We start from the raw sequence: 15,413 nt of genomic DNA on the forward strand, positions 1-15,413 counted from the left end.
GAGAGAGAGAGAGAGAGAGAGAGAGAGGGAGAGGGAGAGGAGAGTAAAGAGAGAGGGAGCGATATGCTATGGAAGGTGATGATGACTGATGTGTCTGCTCAGCAGAAACGTGGCTCCACAGAGTCCTCATTCCACAGAATACTACCAATTCAAGAGCGTTCTGGGCCCGTATGAGGACAGAGGGTTGGGGGCGGAGGGGGCAGGGCCTCCATCTATAGGGCCCTGAGATCCCTTCCTCCCAGGCCCCTCCCCATCCTCACAAGCTGACTCCTGAGCCTGCACCATCCTCATTTCTGAAATGGATTTCACACCCAGGCATAACAAAGATACCTTTGTCCCTAGGAAAGAGGGAGCGACTGTTGCCAGAACATTCTGGGTTCTGTTCATTCAAATCTCCGTGTGTGGGGAGGAGGCGGGGAGAGTGGGAGGACAGGATGCTCCCCACTCTGGGGCCGACCTCGGGGGTCGACGCCTTGGGCAGAGCTGGAGCAGCCCCAAACGCCCCGTCGTTCACGCACTGGTTCATTCCACAAATATTTGCTGAGCGCTTACAACCAGCCAGGCACTCCGGGAAGCATTTTACACGTATCGCCTCATAGGATTCAGCCCCACAGCTCGATAAGAGACGTAACGTCCTTAACCCCATTTTACAGATGAGAAAAACTGAGGCTCAATGAGATTAAGCCAGGACCCAAATGCCACGCAGCTAGTAAATAATACAGGAGCGCTAAGGAGAGGCAATTAACTTCTAACCACCTGCAGAACACCCCAGATCCCAGCTGCCATGTTGTTCCACCTGGGCCACCACGGCAGCTTCCTCCTTCTGTCTCCACCCTGGCCCCTTCCAGTCCATTCTCCACTGGCAGCCAAAGGGATCCTGCGGAAACTAAGTCATATTGTCCGTCCCCTGCTCAAAAGCTCCAAGGCCTCCCATCTCACTCCGTGAGGAACGGCACACCAGGCCCTGTACCGCCTTCCCACAAGCCTCCCCACTCCAACTGTCACCTCCCTGATTTCACCTCCGATTCACGCCACCTGGCTCGCTCTGCTCTTGCCACTCTGGCTTCCTCGCTACTCCTGAAATATGCTCCTGCCTCAGGGCCTCTGCACTTGCTGTTCCCTGTGCCTGGAATGCTCTTCCCACACATACAGGGGTTAAGTCCTTTTCCTGAGGTGACACGCTTAGAAAGGACAGAATCTAGAGTCAAACCCAGGCTGCGTGGCCTACAAGGAAAAGCACACTCCAGGGTCTCCAATAGGAGAGAAGGATGGTGTGTGACCCTGGGCAGGTTCCTGGGAGGCCACATTGCTTGGGACATGTCCACTGAGCACAGCACCTCGCACATGTGGACACTGGTGTTATTAGTGGGTCTGTGGAAAGAGCTGGAATAGTCAGGGATTGCCTCCTGAGGAGGCAGGATATGAGCAAAGCTCTGAAGGTAGGAACTGGAAAAGCCACGAGGCACTACAGGCAGGCCGCTGGGATCCAAGTCTTGGGAGAAGGCAAAGGCTTCCAATCCGGGGTGAAGGCACCAACACAGAGGAGAGGAGATGCTCCCACCTGGCACCCCTGCCCTTCTTTCCTCCCAGCACCCCGGGTCTTCCTCTGGGGACCACCACTCCCCCCACTGCCACCTGGCTCAGGTGGGCCAATCACCCTGTCAAGTCAGAGTCTCAGTGCCTAATTCAGGAGTGGGAGCATGACCCAAGGCAGCCAATCAGAGCCCAGCCTGGGACAATGGACAGACCCTTCCTTCCCTAACAAGGCAAGCAATTCCCATTTTTGCTAAAGGAGTTTGGGCTGGGTTTCCTGTCGCTTGCAACCAAAGACTCCTGACAACCAGGCCTTGCTAACCTCATCAGCAACAGCAATGCTCTTATTGTTGTTGTTATCACTTCAAAACCTTCTAGATTTGGGAGAAAGAAGGCAGGGAACAGGTCTCTGCTGGGCTGCACAAGCACAGGAAGAAGCCACGCCTGACTGGGGTGGTATCGGTGCCCTGCAGTCCACGAGGAAGCCCCAGAGGGCAGTCCCACCCTCTCACACCCTTGTAGGAACCCACTGCTTCCTCTCTGGGGTCTGCACCCAGGGTCTTCAGTAAGAAGGATAGACGAATGTGGGAACCTCCAGCTCAACAGCTGATGTTGTAAAAAAGAAAACAGAGTGATTGGCCACAGGCCACGGGAAGTGAAAGTTGGGGTAACAGAATCACCCTCCCTAAGGGAGAACCACCTTCTCTCCCTCTCCCATTTCAGAGAACAGAAGGACCACCACAAACTGGAACACGCATCTCAACCTCAAATGCCTATGGGGCCGGGCATGTAAGGGGTGAGGGCGGACTGGATGGGCACCCTTCATAATGGCAATGAAAGTCGCATCTCTTTAACAAAAAAGCACTGTTTTGCTTATTAAACACATTTTATTAAACACACTTTGGCTTATTAAACACATCTTTTTTTCAAAGAGATACCTGCCACCTTCTACTATTTTAAAAAAACACGTGACCCTCTTGGTCTGGCTTTCAGTTTTCCATTTAATAGAAACAAGGGTTAGAAGAGAGAGTCCATTGTCCTCTGAACTCTACTATTTTAAAAAAAACAGCAGGACAATCACAATGATAAATGGCAACCAACCTTTGGTTTCAACATCAGGGGTATTAGGGAAGGGTGGGGAGTGTGGCAAACTAAAGCCTGCAGGCCCTGTCTGAAGAAGGCAGCTGCTAAGTCAGCTCCAACCACATGTTTGCCTGTAGGAATGCAAGTTCGAGGTGACTAAATCTTCTGACTATTTCAGAAGCCAGAAATATAGATTTTTGTATGAAATTTCCTGATATTTTGAAAGTTGGCAACTAATAAAAAATGTCTGAAACACAGTACAGGCCTGACAGAACCTACTTATATAGAACCCCCAGTGTGGACCAGTGGTACTATGGACCAGTGGACCATGAATGATAGCAGGAGGCTGTGCTTTAATCACATCCTTGTCCTTAGCAGCTAGCACAGGACCTGGGCCTACAGCAAGGACACACACACACCACTACGGTCATTGACATCAAACAATCTGACAGAGACGTTTCCCAAAGACACAGAAATCCTCTGGGCACATGGGATTCCTCCAACTCATCCGTACATGACGTAAGCCTCCCTCTGACCTCCAAGGCATCTTAACTGTTGGACAAAAGCAGAACCTCATGGGACAGGAGTCAGGAAACCTGCATTCAAGTTCCGTCTAGGCACAGACTCACTCGGTAGGCCTGGGCCAAGTCACCGAACAGCTCGGAGCCTCTGTTTCCCCTTCCAGATGAATAGCGGAGATGGTGTCTTGGTCTTCGGCAGTTCGGACAACCTGATTCTAGGATTCCAGCTGCCAATGGTTTGTTTGGGTTAGTAAAGAACAAAAGGCCCTAAGCCAAGCTTTCTTCAGCCCTCAGTTATGAAATCGATGAAAGAGCTGGCAGTTTGAACAAAGATGCACATGGTCTGTGACTTTGAAAAACTGAAAACTTTATAAATGCCCAATATAAGAGGAATGGTTAAAATCATAACAATTATGATGATAGCTAATATATAGGGAGCACTTACTATGTGCCAGGCACTGTTCTGAGAACTTTATAGATCTGAACTCATCTAATTCCCCCTTCAATCTAAGAGGTACGCATTCTTTTCAGACATAAGGAAACTGAGGCACACACAAAGCAGCTTGTCCACGATCACACAGCCGATAAGCCAGGATTCAACCTGGACCGTGGGACCCAGAGACCCCAGGTTTTGTCATGAAGCCATTGAAGGTTTGGTGATGAGCAGTGCTTGTAGTGACACAAAGAAGTAAGTGCACAGAAAGGACAAGAGACGCAAGAAATAATATCGTGTATGCAGTGTGATCACACCTAGGCTAAGACATAACGCAAAGGACGAGGAGAAAACGCACCAAAGGGGGAAAGGGCTGTTTGGAAGGGTGACATCTTTTTATTCGTCTTTATTTTCCAAATTTCCCAGAATAAGAGCTATGATAGCAAACATGGCCAGTGCATGCCAGGGGTCCCTGGGAGCCAGCATGGTGCCCAGCACTTAGGACTTCACTCCACCTAAATAAGCAGCCTCGAGAGTGGACCACCCACCCCCCCACCCTCACCCCCACCCAGGACCCAGATGGTTGCTGCCCTGAGACTGCTGTACCCTTGGCGTCTACAACAGGGCCAGGCACATAGCACGCAGGTGCTCCATAAAATGTGTGGAAGGCAAGAATGAGTCCACGAAGTGGGAACAGAGATTTCCGCATTTTATAGCTAAGGGCACCGAAGCCCAAGAGTCAACAGCGCAAGGTCACGGAGCCAGTGAGTGGTGGCCCGGGACAAGCTTTGACAGAGCCTCATCTTACGGAGAGTTTCCACCACCAGCACGATCACCAAAGTGACAGGGCAACTAAACATGACGTGTGATCCAGGATGGGGATGGGGGAGGAGGCAATAGGTACAAAGGACATTTTGGGAAAAATAGGTGAAATCTGAATATAGATTGTGGAGTATATAATTCGGTATCGAGGTTCAAGTTCCTGATTTTGCTCATTGTATTGTACTTATGTAAGAGAATATACATGTTCTTAGGAGATATATGGGAATTATTTAGGAGCATCATGTCTACAATTACTCTCAAATAGGTCAAAGTAATGAGAATAATTGTACATGTATGCGTGTGTAGGGGAGACCAGTGGAAGAGAAGTCGGGGGGATGATAAAGCAAATGTAGCCCATGGCTAACAACTGGTGAATCTGGGTGTAGGGTATACAGGGGTACTCTGTATCCATGAAATGTCAAAATAAAAAGTTGCCCAAAAGCTAACTTAGAAAAAATATATCAAATTGCCCATAAACACAGCATCCTGGGGTTTTGTGTCTAGACCCCTGCATGTATGTAGAAATGCATGACACATACAGCCAGGTACATACACAAAACATGTTCCCCTACTTGGTTCCATAGAGAGGGTGCCTGTAGTTGAACAGACATAAGGAAACATGCTTTGACACACACTCGCTCAACTGTATTTATGACCTTTGTAATGAAGGGAAAATAAATCTTAAAAACCACCCAATCAACAACCTGGCCGGCCAACAGCTGGCGGCTGGGACCACACAGCGCTCCCCGTGCCCTCCCTGTGCAGTAAGGGCAGGCAGCCAAGGACACCAGTCGGTAGCCACTCCCCACACTGGGGTCCATGCTCCCCAAAGTCAAGGCCACGCATTATGCAAGTGGCAGGACCCAGGAGGGTCTCTGTCACAGCATGCACCCCATTCAATCCCTTGCACTCCCTCATTCCTTTAACCAATACTAACAGTGAGCCCAGTAGACCAGGGTCCTGACCTCAGGTGACTTATGGTCTAATGGCGCAGGCAGACACGAAACAAGTAAACAGACAGGATAATTTCAGAGAGTGACAGGTACGAAGAAGAACAGGTGTGGTGATTTAGAGAAAGCGACTAGAGGCTCTCTGAGAAAGTGACACTCAAAGATAGGGAGGGGTGCCTGATGCCAAGCACAGTCAAAGGTGTTGCAGGCAAGAAGAACAGCAAATGAAAAGGCTCAGAGGCTGGAACCAGCCTAGGATGGTTCAAAAACAGAAAGAAAGCTGGTGGGGCCATGGCCCAGTGAGTGCGAGCGAATATGAGGTTGGTGTGCAGAGCAGATGAGGAAACCGAGGTCCAGAGAGAGGACGCTCTTCGTCCAGGGTCACACAGCCACTGAGGGGCAGACACAGTTCAGACCCAGGCAGTCTGGGCCAGACGCTGGGCACTTGAGCACGATACCACAGAAAGTTCTCCTGTATTCGAACCCCCTCAGCCCACACCACTCACATGCCTTTGGTTAAGTTAGAGAACATCAAACTCTCTCAGTCCCCAGTCCCCAACGATCTGCACGGAGACACCTAGCAGTTATACAAGTCAAGATAACTGCATTACGTGAGAAACCATAAACATGTATATAGGAGAAGAGGTTTTTTTCATTCAACAAATATTTAATGAGCACCTACTATGCGCCAGGCATTGTTCTCGGTGCCAGAGAGACAAAGTGAATAAAAACTAACACGGGGATAAGGAGATAGGAAGTGGTGAGGTGGGGCTGGGGGCATTTTGAACGGTGTGGGCAGGAGGTCAGAGAAAACCTCAAGGCCTGAACGAGTGAGGCATGGGGAGCCCGGAAGAAGAGCATTCCAGACAGAGCGAGTGAGAAGGCCCCCAGGCAGCAGCGCGCCTGACGCACGTGCAGAAGGGCAAATGTGGCGAGAGAGGGGCTGAGGGGGGGAGCAAGGGCAAGAAGAGATTCTGGAGTTAGATAGCGGTGATGACCATACAACTTGGTGAAGATGCTCAAACCAGCGAATCGTACACTTTGAGAAAGCAAGGTTTATGGTGTGTAAAACATATCTCAATTAAAACCAGCTGTATCAGAAAAAAAGAATAGGAGAGGGGAGCAGTGAAGCATGAGAGGCAGATCTTGCAGAATCTTCTAGGTCATTCTAAGGGCTCTGTTTTTACTCTGACGGAGTGGGAGCAACCAGAGGCCTCTGGGTAAGGGCCGTGGTGGGAGCTGACGTAAGTGCTAACTGGACCCCTCTGGCTATGCATGGCGAACAGACTGTGGGAGGCAAGGGTGAGAGCAGAGGACGCGACTGCAATAGCCCTGGCCTTTTCCCCACTGTGTGTCCTTGGGCAAGTCACTTGATCTCTCTGCGGCTCGGTTTTCCTCATCCCCGAAGTGAGTTTGAAAAAGACGTCCCTCACAGGGCAGAGGTGAGAGCTAGCATCCTGTAAGGCGTTGTTATGATGTCTATGATGACAGGAGGGTAGCGTTGGAGGTGCCACTGAACAGTTTTAATCATGCAAATTAGTTTCCTGAACAGAAAACAAGGGGTGTCTTCCTCCCTCACAGGAAGGAGGGACCCATCTCATATCAACAGCCCTTCCAACCAGTGGCCACCACACAGCCTGTCCCTGACCAGGCCACAAAAAAAACTTTCTCAAGTGACCTCTTTGTATTATCTGAAGATTCCATGAGGGCAGGGACTTTGTCCATCTTGTCCTGGCCACATGCCAGCACCTCGCCCAGTGTCCAGCACATAGTACGTGTGTAATGTCCATTTACTGAGTGAATAAATGAACTAGCGAAGGAAAGCACTGACTGCCCACACCCTGCTCTGACCCTGGCCTTGCTCCTCCTGAGAGCGGCCCCTTACAGAAGCCACCCACCCTCCCCTGCAAGGGGAAAAGTACCAGACCCCAGATCCTGGTGGCCAATGCCACCTGCCTCTACCAGCTTTCGTGGCCCTAGTCCTGCCAACCTGAAATAGCCTCGCCTCCCCTGGCCCAGAATCAAGGGATCATCTGTCAGTTCCACCCTGGGGAAGGACGCAGGCGGGTAAACACAGATTGAGTGTCTGGCCACAAGACAAAAGAGGGGCAGGCAGATCCCCTTCTGGTCCTCAAGGAGCTAAGAAAGTAAAAACAAACTTAAAAATCCACACAGGGCTGGGAGGCTAGAGGGCTTCCCTTCTGGCCGGGGGCTTCCTCGCAGAGAATGGGAGAGGTTCCAGCAGGTACTGGGGCGAGACGGACCCTGTCTCAGGGCTCAGCTGTGCCGGACACGTGCATGACTGCACTGGCTCCTCACAGCAGCCCTATGAGGGCTGCGATCACCTCCATTCTGCAGATGGGGAAACCAGGGCTCTGAGAGGTAAGAGGACTTGCCCAAGATCACACGGGGGCAGAGCTGAGATTCGAACCCAAGCCCTCTGTCTCTAGCGTCCATGCTCTTAACCATGAACCCAAGATACATGGCTGGATGAAAATAATAAACTGTATCATGCTACTTATATAAACAGAAATATATTTAATTGTCCCAACTGGGGGAAGGGGGTACTATTGGTAGCTAGTGGGTAGAGGCCAAGGATGCTATGAAACATCCTACAATGCATAGGGCAGCCCCCCACAACAAAGAATGATCCCATCCCAATATGACAACAGTGCTTCGGGTTGAAAGGTGGAAGGATTCACCCCAGATCAGCTGCTAGGCCCCCTGTGGAGCCTCTTTATGAGGGACCTTTGATCCAGGCAAAAACACAAATTCCCACAGAAGGACATGGGCCGCCCAAGCCCTCTCCCCAGAACTTTCAGGATAGAACCCTGACCAGCTGCAGGGCCACCGCCCTTGACCAGAGTTTGCCTCCATCTGGGGACCACAACTTTTGTGGAGGGTCCCTCTGGGGAGGTGGTCTCATCTGCAAAAAAACAAGGGGATTCAGATGTCCCCACCCCCAGCTTGCTCTCAAGTTCCATGTCTCCTAAACTCTGGGGCTACAATCAGCTCTGCCCTCACCATGTGCCTGGGAATGAGGCCGGAGGGACACTACATGCTGGTTCGAGGATGGGCCCACCCTGATCACCCACCTCCTGCCAGGGTTCCAGCCAGACGGCCTGTGTCTGTTGGGAAAAAAAAGGACAGACATCACAAATATCTGAGAGGTCAAGTTCTGCAGCAAGGCACGGCCTGCTTTAAAGACTTAACTTGTATAAACACTTTCAGGGGCGGAGGGGACACCGTGAAGCAAAGAGGATGTGGGTTCCTTGATCTGAGGGCGTGGCCCCAAAAGGTCTGCTCACTGGCTTGGTAAAGGGGATACTCTCTAAGAAAGGGATGCCCTGAAGCCCCTAAAGCCAAGGACACGGACCTCATCCATCTCTTCTTCAAGTGACAGATAACTGGTTATGAGGGCCAACACCATATAACAGCGAATGGGTGTCCAGTGTGCTCATCTGAAGAAACACTCATTCAAATGCACAAGTTCTAGCATCTCCACTGGGTCATCCTTCCCAGGACAAGGACCACATATGCCCTGTTGTTGGCTGCGTTTTCCTGGCCTAGAAACTGCCTGGGAATATGTAGCACGTGTTCCATAACTAAAGGCACACTGAGAAAAGCAATCTAATTTCTTTACGGTTTTATCTTTTCACAGCTCTGTTTGCCATACGTAAATGATGGGGCCTATCTAACTCCTGCTGACACAGGATTTTTATCATCAAAAGATTTGCACTGACTTCCTGATATGCTCAGCCCAATACAAAGTGGGTCTGGTCCAGGGTTTTCAGGATCCTAAAGCTCAGATAATTTGAACCTTTTGGCTTCAAGGTTCTTGCCCACCTGAGCTGCCCAGGGGTCTCACAAAGGCCATAATCTTGGTCATGAGCACAGCACCATGTCGGGGCAGTTCAAGGCAATGGTAAAGGATGTGGGCTATGCAGGCAGACTACCTGGGTTCCAATCCCAGATTAGTCAGGCTGTGTGACCTTGGGAAACTGACCTGGCCTCTCTGTGCCTTCGCCTCTTTCTAAAATCAGAAGCACAATAATAATACCTGGAACTTTTGAGTTGTTACACAGAGAATGCTTTACACAGGGTTTGCAAACATTTGGCTCTGTATAAGTGTTAGCAAATTATTATTACTATTGCTGTTGCATTCACCTAATAGTTGTGCTGAAAATGTAATTCTGTTGGCATTTTGTAAAAAAATATATTCACATACCTATGCATAATTTTCTACGAAAAGGCGATAACAAATAGGATTTCTTAGTACATTTTTTTCCTCTCTTATCTTCCTGCTTTCCTTTCTCCACAAGATACACATCTGTCCAGCCTTTTCTCCAAACTCCTATAATGTTCTACATTCGATGTACATGTGTATCTTATGGTTGTTTATTTTCCCAAAGCGGAACTGTATTATACACACTTCTTAGCAGCCTACTTTTCGCAACACAACCTTGTGAAACCCCCCAAGTCACTAGGCAGGTCACTCTGCTTCAACGAATGCAGAATGAAAAATGTGCCCCCCACCCCCACCCCCTTGCGCTGCTCCCTAGTGTCAGACTAGGAGCACAGAACATTTTAAAAAAAAACAGTGACAACACAAAACCACAGTTGCTTGTTTGACAAGCAGAGCTCCAATGAGAAGAAAGGCTTTGGTCTCCTACTCCAAAAAAGCAGAACCACAGTAAGCATTCTGGGAGCTTTCTGCCCACACCCCCTGATCCTCACAGACGCTGGCCCAGCCCAGTGGGTGACGCAGACCCTCTGGGTGCCTGAGACTTGACAGGTCTCTGTCCTCATCCAAGGGGAACCCTTGAATGGGCTGCTGACCAACCCCCACACAGGAGTCTCTCTGCCCATCTGCCCAGGCTCCCTTTCTCTTGCCACCACTGCCCAGCTGGCACACCCATCACAGGACTTGTTGGCACCTGCCCTTGAGGGCTCCCCACTTGTAGGCAGGAACCCCAAACCAATCCAAGCAAGAGGCAGGTGGGCCCAAGGAAGGGGCAAGACTTTGAGCCCCAAACCAATAACTTCATCTGCCCCCCGTCGTCCCCACTGCTGCACATCCCAAAAAAAACCACTGTAGCATTCTGAGCACCTACTATGTGCCTGGCACAGTTGTGAGAGCTTTAACTTCAGGCTCATTGAAGCTTTACAACACTCCTATGACCCAGGGGCTAGACTCTGCCCACTGTGCAGAGCTGGAAAATTAGTCACAGAGCAGGCTGGTGACCTGCCCAGAGCCACCTCCAGTCTCTGTGGGGTAAAGCCAGGATCTGAGCCCCAGCAGCCTGGCTCCACAGCCCCACACTCAACCCTCACGCCATGAACAGACACGGGAGTACAGAGGAGGAACCCGGCAGTCTGACATTCCCATTCTTCTACAGCTCTGGCCATTCTGCGGAAGAGAGAAAAGGAGTCACAGAGAGGAAGTAGCTAGAGGAAGCACAGGCAGAGGGTCAGGGTCACACCGGCCTGGGTTCGAATCCCAGTTCTACCACCTTCATAAATTATGTGCCAAGCTCTTGGTAAGCCAGAAGCAGTGTGCAAAGTGGCTAGGGGCATGAGTTCTGGGGTTGGCAGCCTGGGATCAGATCCTGGCAATGCTGTCTACGTGACCCAGGGAAGCTCACTTAAACTATCTTTGCCTCAGTTTCTTCATCTGTCAGTGGGGATCACAACAGCACTTCCTTCACAGGGGTGTTGGGAAGATCACATAAGTTGATACATGCAACGTGCTTAAAACAGCAAGTGATGCATCAGTGTCGACTCCTATGTAGTCACTGTCATTGTCATTGTTATTATCATTATCGAATCGACCCTGCCCAAGAGCACACAGGGAGCACCTAACACAGCTGGGGCTTCTAAATGTCAAGATCCAAGGTTCAGAGTCAGAAGCCGGGGCAATTTCACCCACCACCTCTGTGGTGTCCCCCAAGAGAGGGCTCTTCTAGCACCTCTACAAGAGGGCTGTCCTTGCCACTTCATGCATGGCTCTTAAATAAACACACACAAAACACCGCACCAAAGCCATCACTCCCCCTTGGAGATGGGGGAGGGGGTGCAATCCAGTTATTGAAGGAAGTGTGGAAAGATGGGGAAATTCTGGAGAAAACACAGAGTCCCAGGCCCGGAACCCAATAAAACTGCTGGTTCCTGTGGCCAGAGTTTAGCTGGTCAAAAGGAAATTCACTTAAGAGTCTCTGTCCTCCTTTCAGCACTGACTCAGATCTCACGTCCTCCAGGCAGCCCTCCCTGACCACCATTGCTCTCCAAATGCTGGAATCCTATAACCCTAATCACCTGTATTATTTGTTTAATTATCATATAACACAATAATTTATGATAATAACTCATATACCTTCCTGCCTGCCAGGCACTGTTCTAAGTGCTTTATATATATTTATATAACTCACGTATCCTCTTAAAAACCCTCTAAGATAAGATCTATTATCATCCCCCATTTTACAGATGAGGAAAGTGAGGCTCAGAAAGGTTAGGCCACTTGCCTAAGGTCACAGAGCCCCAGGACATAACCCCCAAGCAGTCTGGCTCCAGAGCCTAGCCTTGTACTTGAATTTCTGTAAACCCCATTTTGCCACCCTCCACGAGACTGTCCTCTCCTTGAATGCAGGAACCTAGATGTGACTTCTCTGCACCTCCCACAATGCTCAGTCCACACAAAGGGTTCATTTCTATTGGCAACGGAACCTTAAAACCAGGGACACACGGAGGCCAGGGCAGCCCTTGGCCTGCCTCGGCCACATGGCATTAAAAGCCGGGAGGGATTACTGAGCATTCTTCCATTCCCCTGAGGCAGGAGCAGAGGGGGGAAAAAATCCCTCAGCAAGTATAAAGGCTGGGAGGAGAGAGTGGGAAGACAGAAGAGAATCACAACCTGCAGGCTGCCAGCCTCGCTGCTGCGTGGAAAGCCTTGGTAATTAGCAGTTCCCGAAGCTCTGAGCCCTGGGTTTTCCAAATGAAAAGGCCTTGGGTCGTTTAGGGGCCCTTTCTAATGGAGCAAAACAAGGGAGGCCTTCTGCAGCTCACAAACAAGGTATGGCTGGTCATGTTACACAATCAGTCCATTTCTGGCACCAGCGTGGGGACACCCAAAAGGACAAAGCAGAAAGGGAGCCTGGATTCCCCTCCCCTCATTTTACAGGTGGGGAAACTGAGGCCAGGCCAGGTGGCATGACTGGTCCAAGATGTCAAAGTTGGAACCAGCTCATCTCAGAACTGACAGGTCAATCATATATATGAACTCAGCAAATTTAAAGTGCCAAAGAGATAATGTGTCCGTAGAAAAATCTTTTCTTGCCCATTTCTTTAATAATAAGAATGATTGATTCCCATCAATTTTCATTGTCCCAGCTTCCTCCGGCTCTGCACGTGGACAATTTAAAACCACAGTTAACCCAAACTCAATCTATATCTGTTCTGAAACACCATGTAGGGCAAGGGCTATCTGTCCCATTAGCATAAAAATCATTTTGTCTTTCCTCTCTCCCTTCCTGACTGCGGAGCAGGGAGGGAGTGGCTCAGAAGGAGAAGTGGAGTTGCCTAGAACTTGACATTGTTCGGAGATGCCAGGGCTGTCTACATCTTTAATTCAGAAACTGCCAGCTTCAAACTGAGCAGATTCTTTTTTTTTTTTTAACTGTGAGAGGGAGAGATGGGGGTGAAAAAATGCTAACCCTCTCTTATTCTCCACAGTCCTTTCTAGAAGGGTCCTTTAGCCAAATGGTTTTCAATGCCTCTGTACAACTTACCCGGCTATCCAACACACACACACACACACACACACACACACACACACACACACACACACACAAACCTCTTTTCACAGAGAGAAGGGCTCTCTCCTCCCTGGGTTGGAACTCGGACCTCACACAGCCTCAGCTACACCCCCAAGCGACTGGGGACCCCAGAGGATGACAGAGTCTCCCTCTTCCCCTCAGAGACTGGAAGCTGCACAGCCTGGCTCTGAGGTCTCTAAGGAACCACCACCGCCCCCACCAGTCCTTCCTGAACTAGGATTAAAAGACTTCCTAGAGCAGAGAAGGGAGTAAATGAGGTCCCAGCAGGAGGCACAGAGATTAAAGCCCTGGAGTCTCCTAACTTCCAGCAAGGCTGGGGCTCCGTCCTACCCGCTCCACCCCCCCAGCCACTTTTCTCACTTCCTAGGAGAGTAGGGAAGTAGTCCCTTCCTCCCTTTCACACACACACACACACACACACACACACACACACACACACACACAAGAAGAAAAGAAATACAGCATAGGATAGGGGTTTAGAGCACCGGCTGGGCCTGCCTTGCTTCAAAACCCACTATCTTCAATTAACCAACTGTGTAATTCTGCGCAAGTTACTCAACCTCTCTGGAACTAAACTCGCCCATCTAAAAAATGGGAGTAATACTCCTCCCTACTTCGTGGGCTACTTGTGAAGGTTAAAGCTTCTAATAGCACATGTAGGGCGCCTGCCACATAGTAAGCGCTCAGTTGTTATTTTACAGAATATGTCGCTGTGGCTTTGCAACTTGGAGTTGGGTGGGGGCGGGGGGTTGGGCTGCCGAGTCCTGAGTTCGAACCCCACTCTCTCCAAGCTCCCGCAAAAGCTTGTGCGTGGGGACGAGGGCCCTACTCTGGGGTTTTGTCCACCTCCGTTCCTCCTCCGGGCTTTGAGTTTTGTCCTCCTCTACTCGGCGCGGAGGGACGCTGGGCTCCAGCATTTCCAGGATCCGTTCTGGATGAGGAGTCGGTGGTGCGCTAGGCGACCAAAAAAGCCTCGGGGGGGGGGGGGGGAACTCAGGAGCGAAAGCTCCCGGCGCCTGGGTCCCAGAGCCCCTGCCTCGCGGATGTAACTAATTTTAAAACTATTTGAAAGGCGGGGAGGGGGAAAGAAAAAGACAAAAGGGCAGCGTGCCGGGGGGTTGAGGGGGTGGGGACGGAGTGCGGGAGACCCCGGGTTGGGGCCGGACTGCGGGCCCACCAGGGAAGCAACGGCCCAGCTCTGGAGGAGCCCGGGTCGCCTCACTTCTCTGTGTCCCCTGCGGGCGCCCCAGAAGCGACTCTCGCGACCCCCAGGGATCGCGGCCACAGGTTGAGGGGACCGCTCCGCGCTGAGGCCCCGGCGCTCCGCTGTCCCCGCGCTCTCTGGGGCACACTCACCGACTGCAAGAAGCGCAAGGTGCCCACGTAGTCCCTCTCGGTGCCCAAGATCTCGTTGAGGACGCAGAGGCGAAGGCGCTGCTGGCGCTCCGACTCCCGGGCGGCCGCGCACGGGCCAGAGCTGGGTGCAGCGGCGCCGGGGGCCCGGGGGTCTGGGGCAGTGGCCCCAGCCCCGTCGCCGCTGGGATCGCTGCCGCCGGGTACCTCCATTCTGGCGCGGCCGCGCGGCGCCGGCTCCTTCCACCGCGCGGAGGTCGCGCCGAACGGCGACTCAAGCGTCCAGGCGCCCCATCCCGACGGGGCGCGCCGGCGGGCCGGGCTCAGCAGCGGGCCCCATGCAAGGAGCTGCAGGCAGGCGGGACTAGGGGCGGAGGCAAAGCGCGGAGGCTGGTCCAGGGGCGGGAGGAGGCGGCCCTCGGGGCTCCCAGACGGCGGGCCCGGCTGCTCTCGCCGCCCAGGGAGCGTCTGCCAAGTGCCACGCCGCGCTGAGCCGCAGAGACGCGCCGCGGCGCTCGGCAGCGACGTCGGAAGCTCCGCGCGACCGGAGCGGGGGCGCTCAGGCTGGAACCCTCCGGAAGGAGCCCCGCGGAGCTCGGCGGTGTGCGCACCAACTCCGCGTCGGGACGCGTGGCGCCCCCACCCTCTCCGCGGGCTACGCCACTCCCACCCAGTACACGCGACACCCGGCGCGCATAGGCACACGCACGCAGGTCCGGCTGCCACGGCAGCTGCTCCGACTGAGTAAACACTGGGTTGGAAAAGCTCGCAGCGGAGGCGCTCAGGAGCAAGCCCTCCTCGGCACGCGCGCCGCCGCCGGCCCCGGGAAGAAAGAGGGGCGGCCCCCGGCCGGGCTGTGTGGCCTCTGGGACACCCAGCCCTTTGG

The 15,413-nt window shown here is 52.1% G+C and overlaps 1 protein-coding gene across 1 annotated transcript in view; it reads right to left on the bottom strand.

The window, feature by feature from the left end:
- PREX1 (phosphatidylinositol-3,4,5-trisphosphate dependent Rac exchange factor 1) overlaps positions 1-14,953 on the bottom strand; it is a 175,999-nt gene extending 161,046 nt beyond the window's left edge. The window contains exon 1 of the mRNA XM_019640950.1: positions 14,531-14,953. Coding sequence (XP_019496495.1) covers positions 14,531-14,740 — 210 coding nt within the window. The 5' untranslated portion in view covers positions 14,741-14,953. The remainder of the gene's footprint in view (positions 1-14,530) is intronic.
- Positions 14,954-15,413: the final 460 nt, after the last annotated feature.

The sequence above is a fragment of the Hipposideros armiger genome, unplaced genomic scaffold (assembly GCF_001890085.2).
Source record: "Hipposideros armiger isolate ML-2016 unplaced genomic scaffold, ASM189008v1 scaffold_54, whole genome shotgun sequence".
Classification (NCBI taxonomy): domain Eukaryota; kingdom Metazoa; phylum Chordata; class Mammalia; order Chiroptera; family Hipposideridae; genus Hipposideros; species Hipposideros armiger.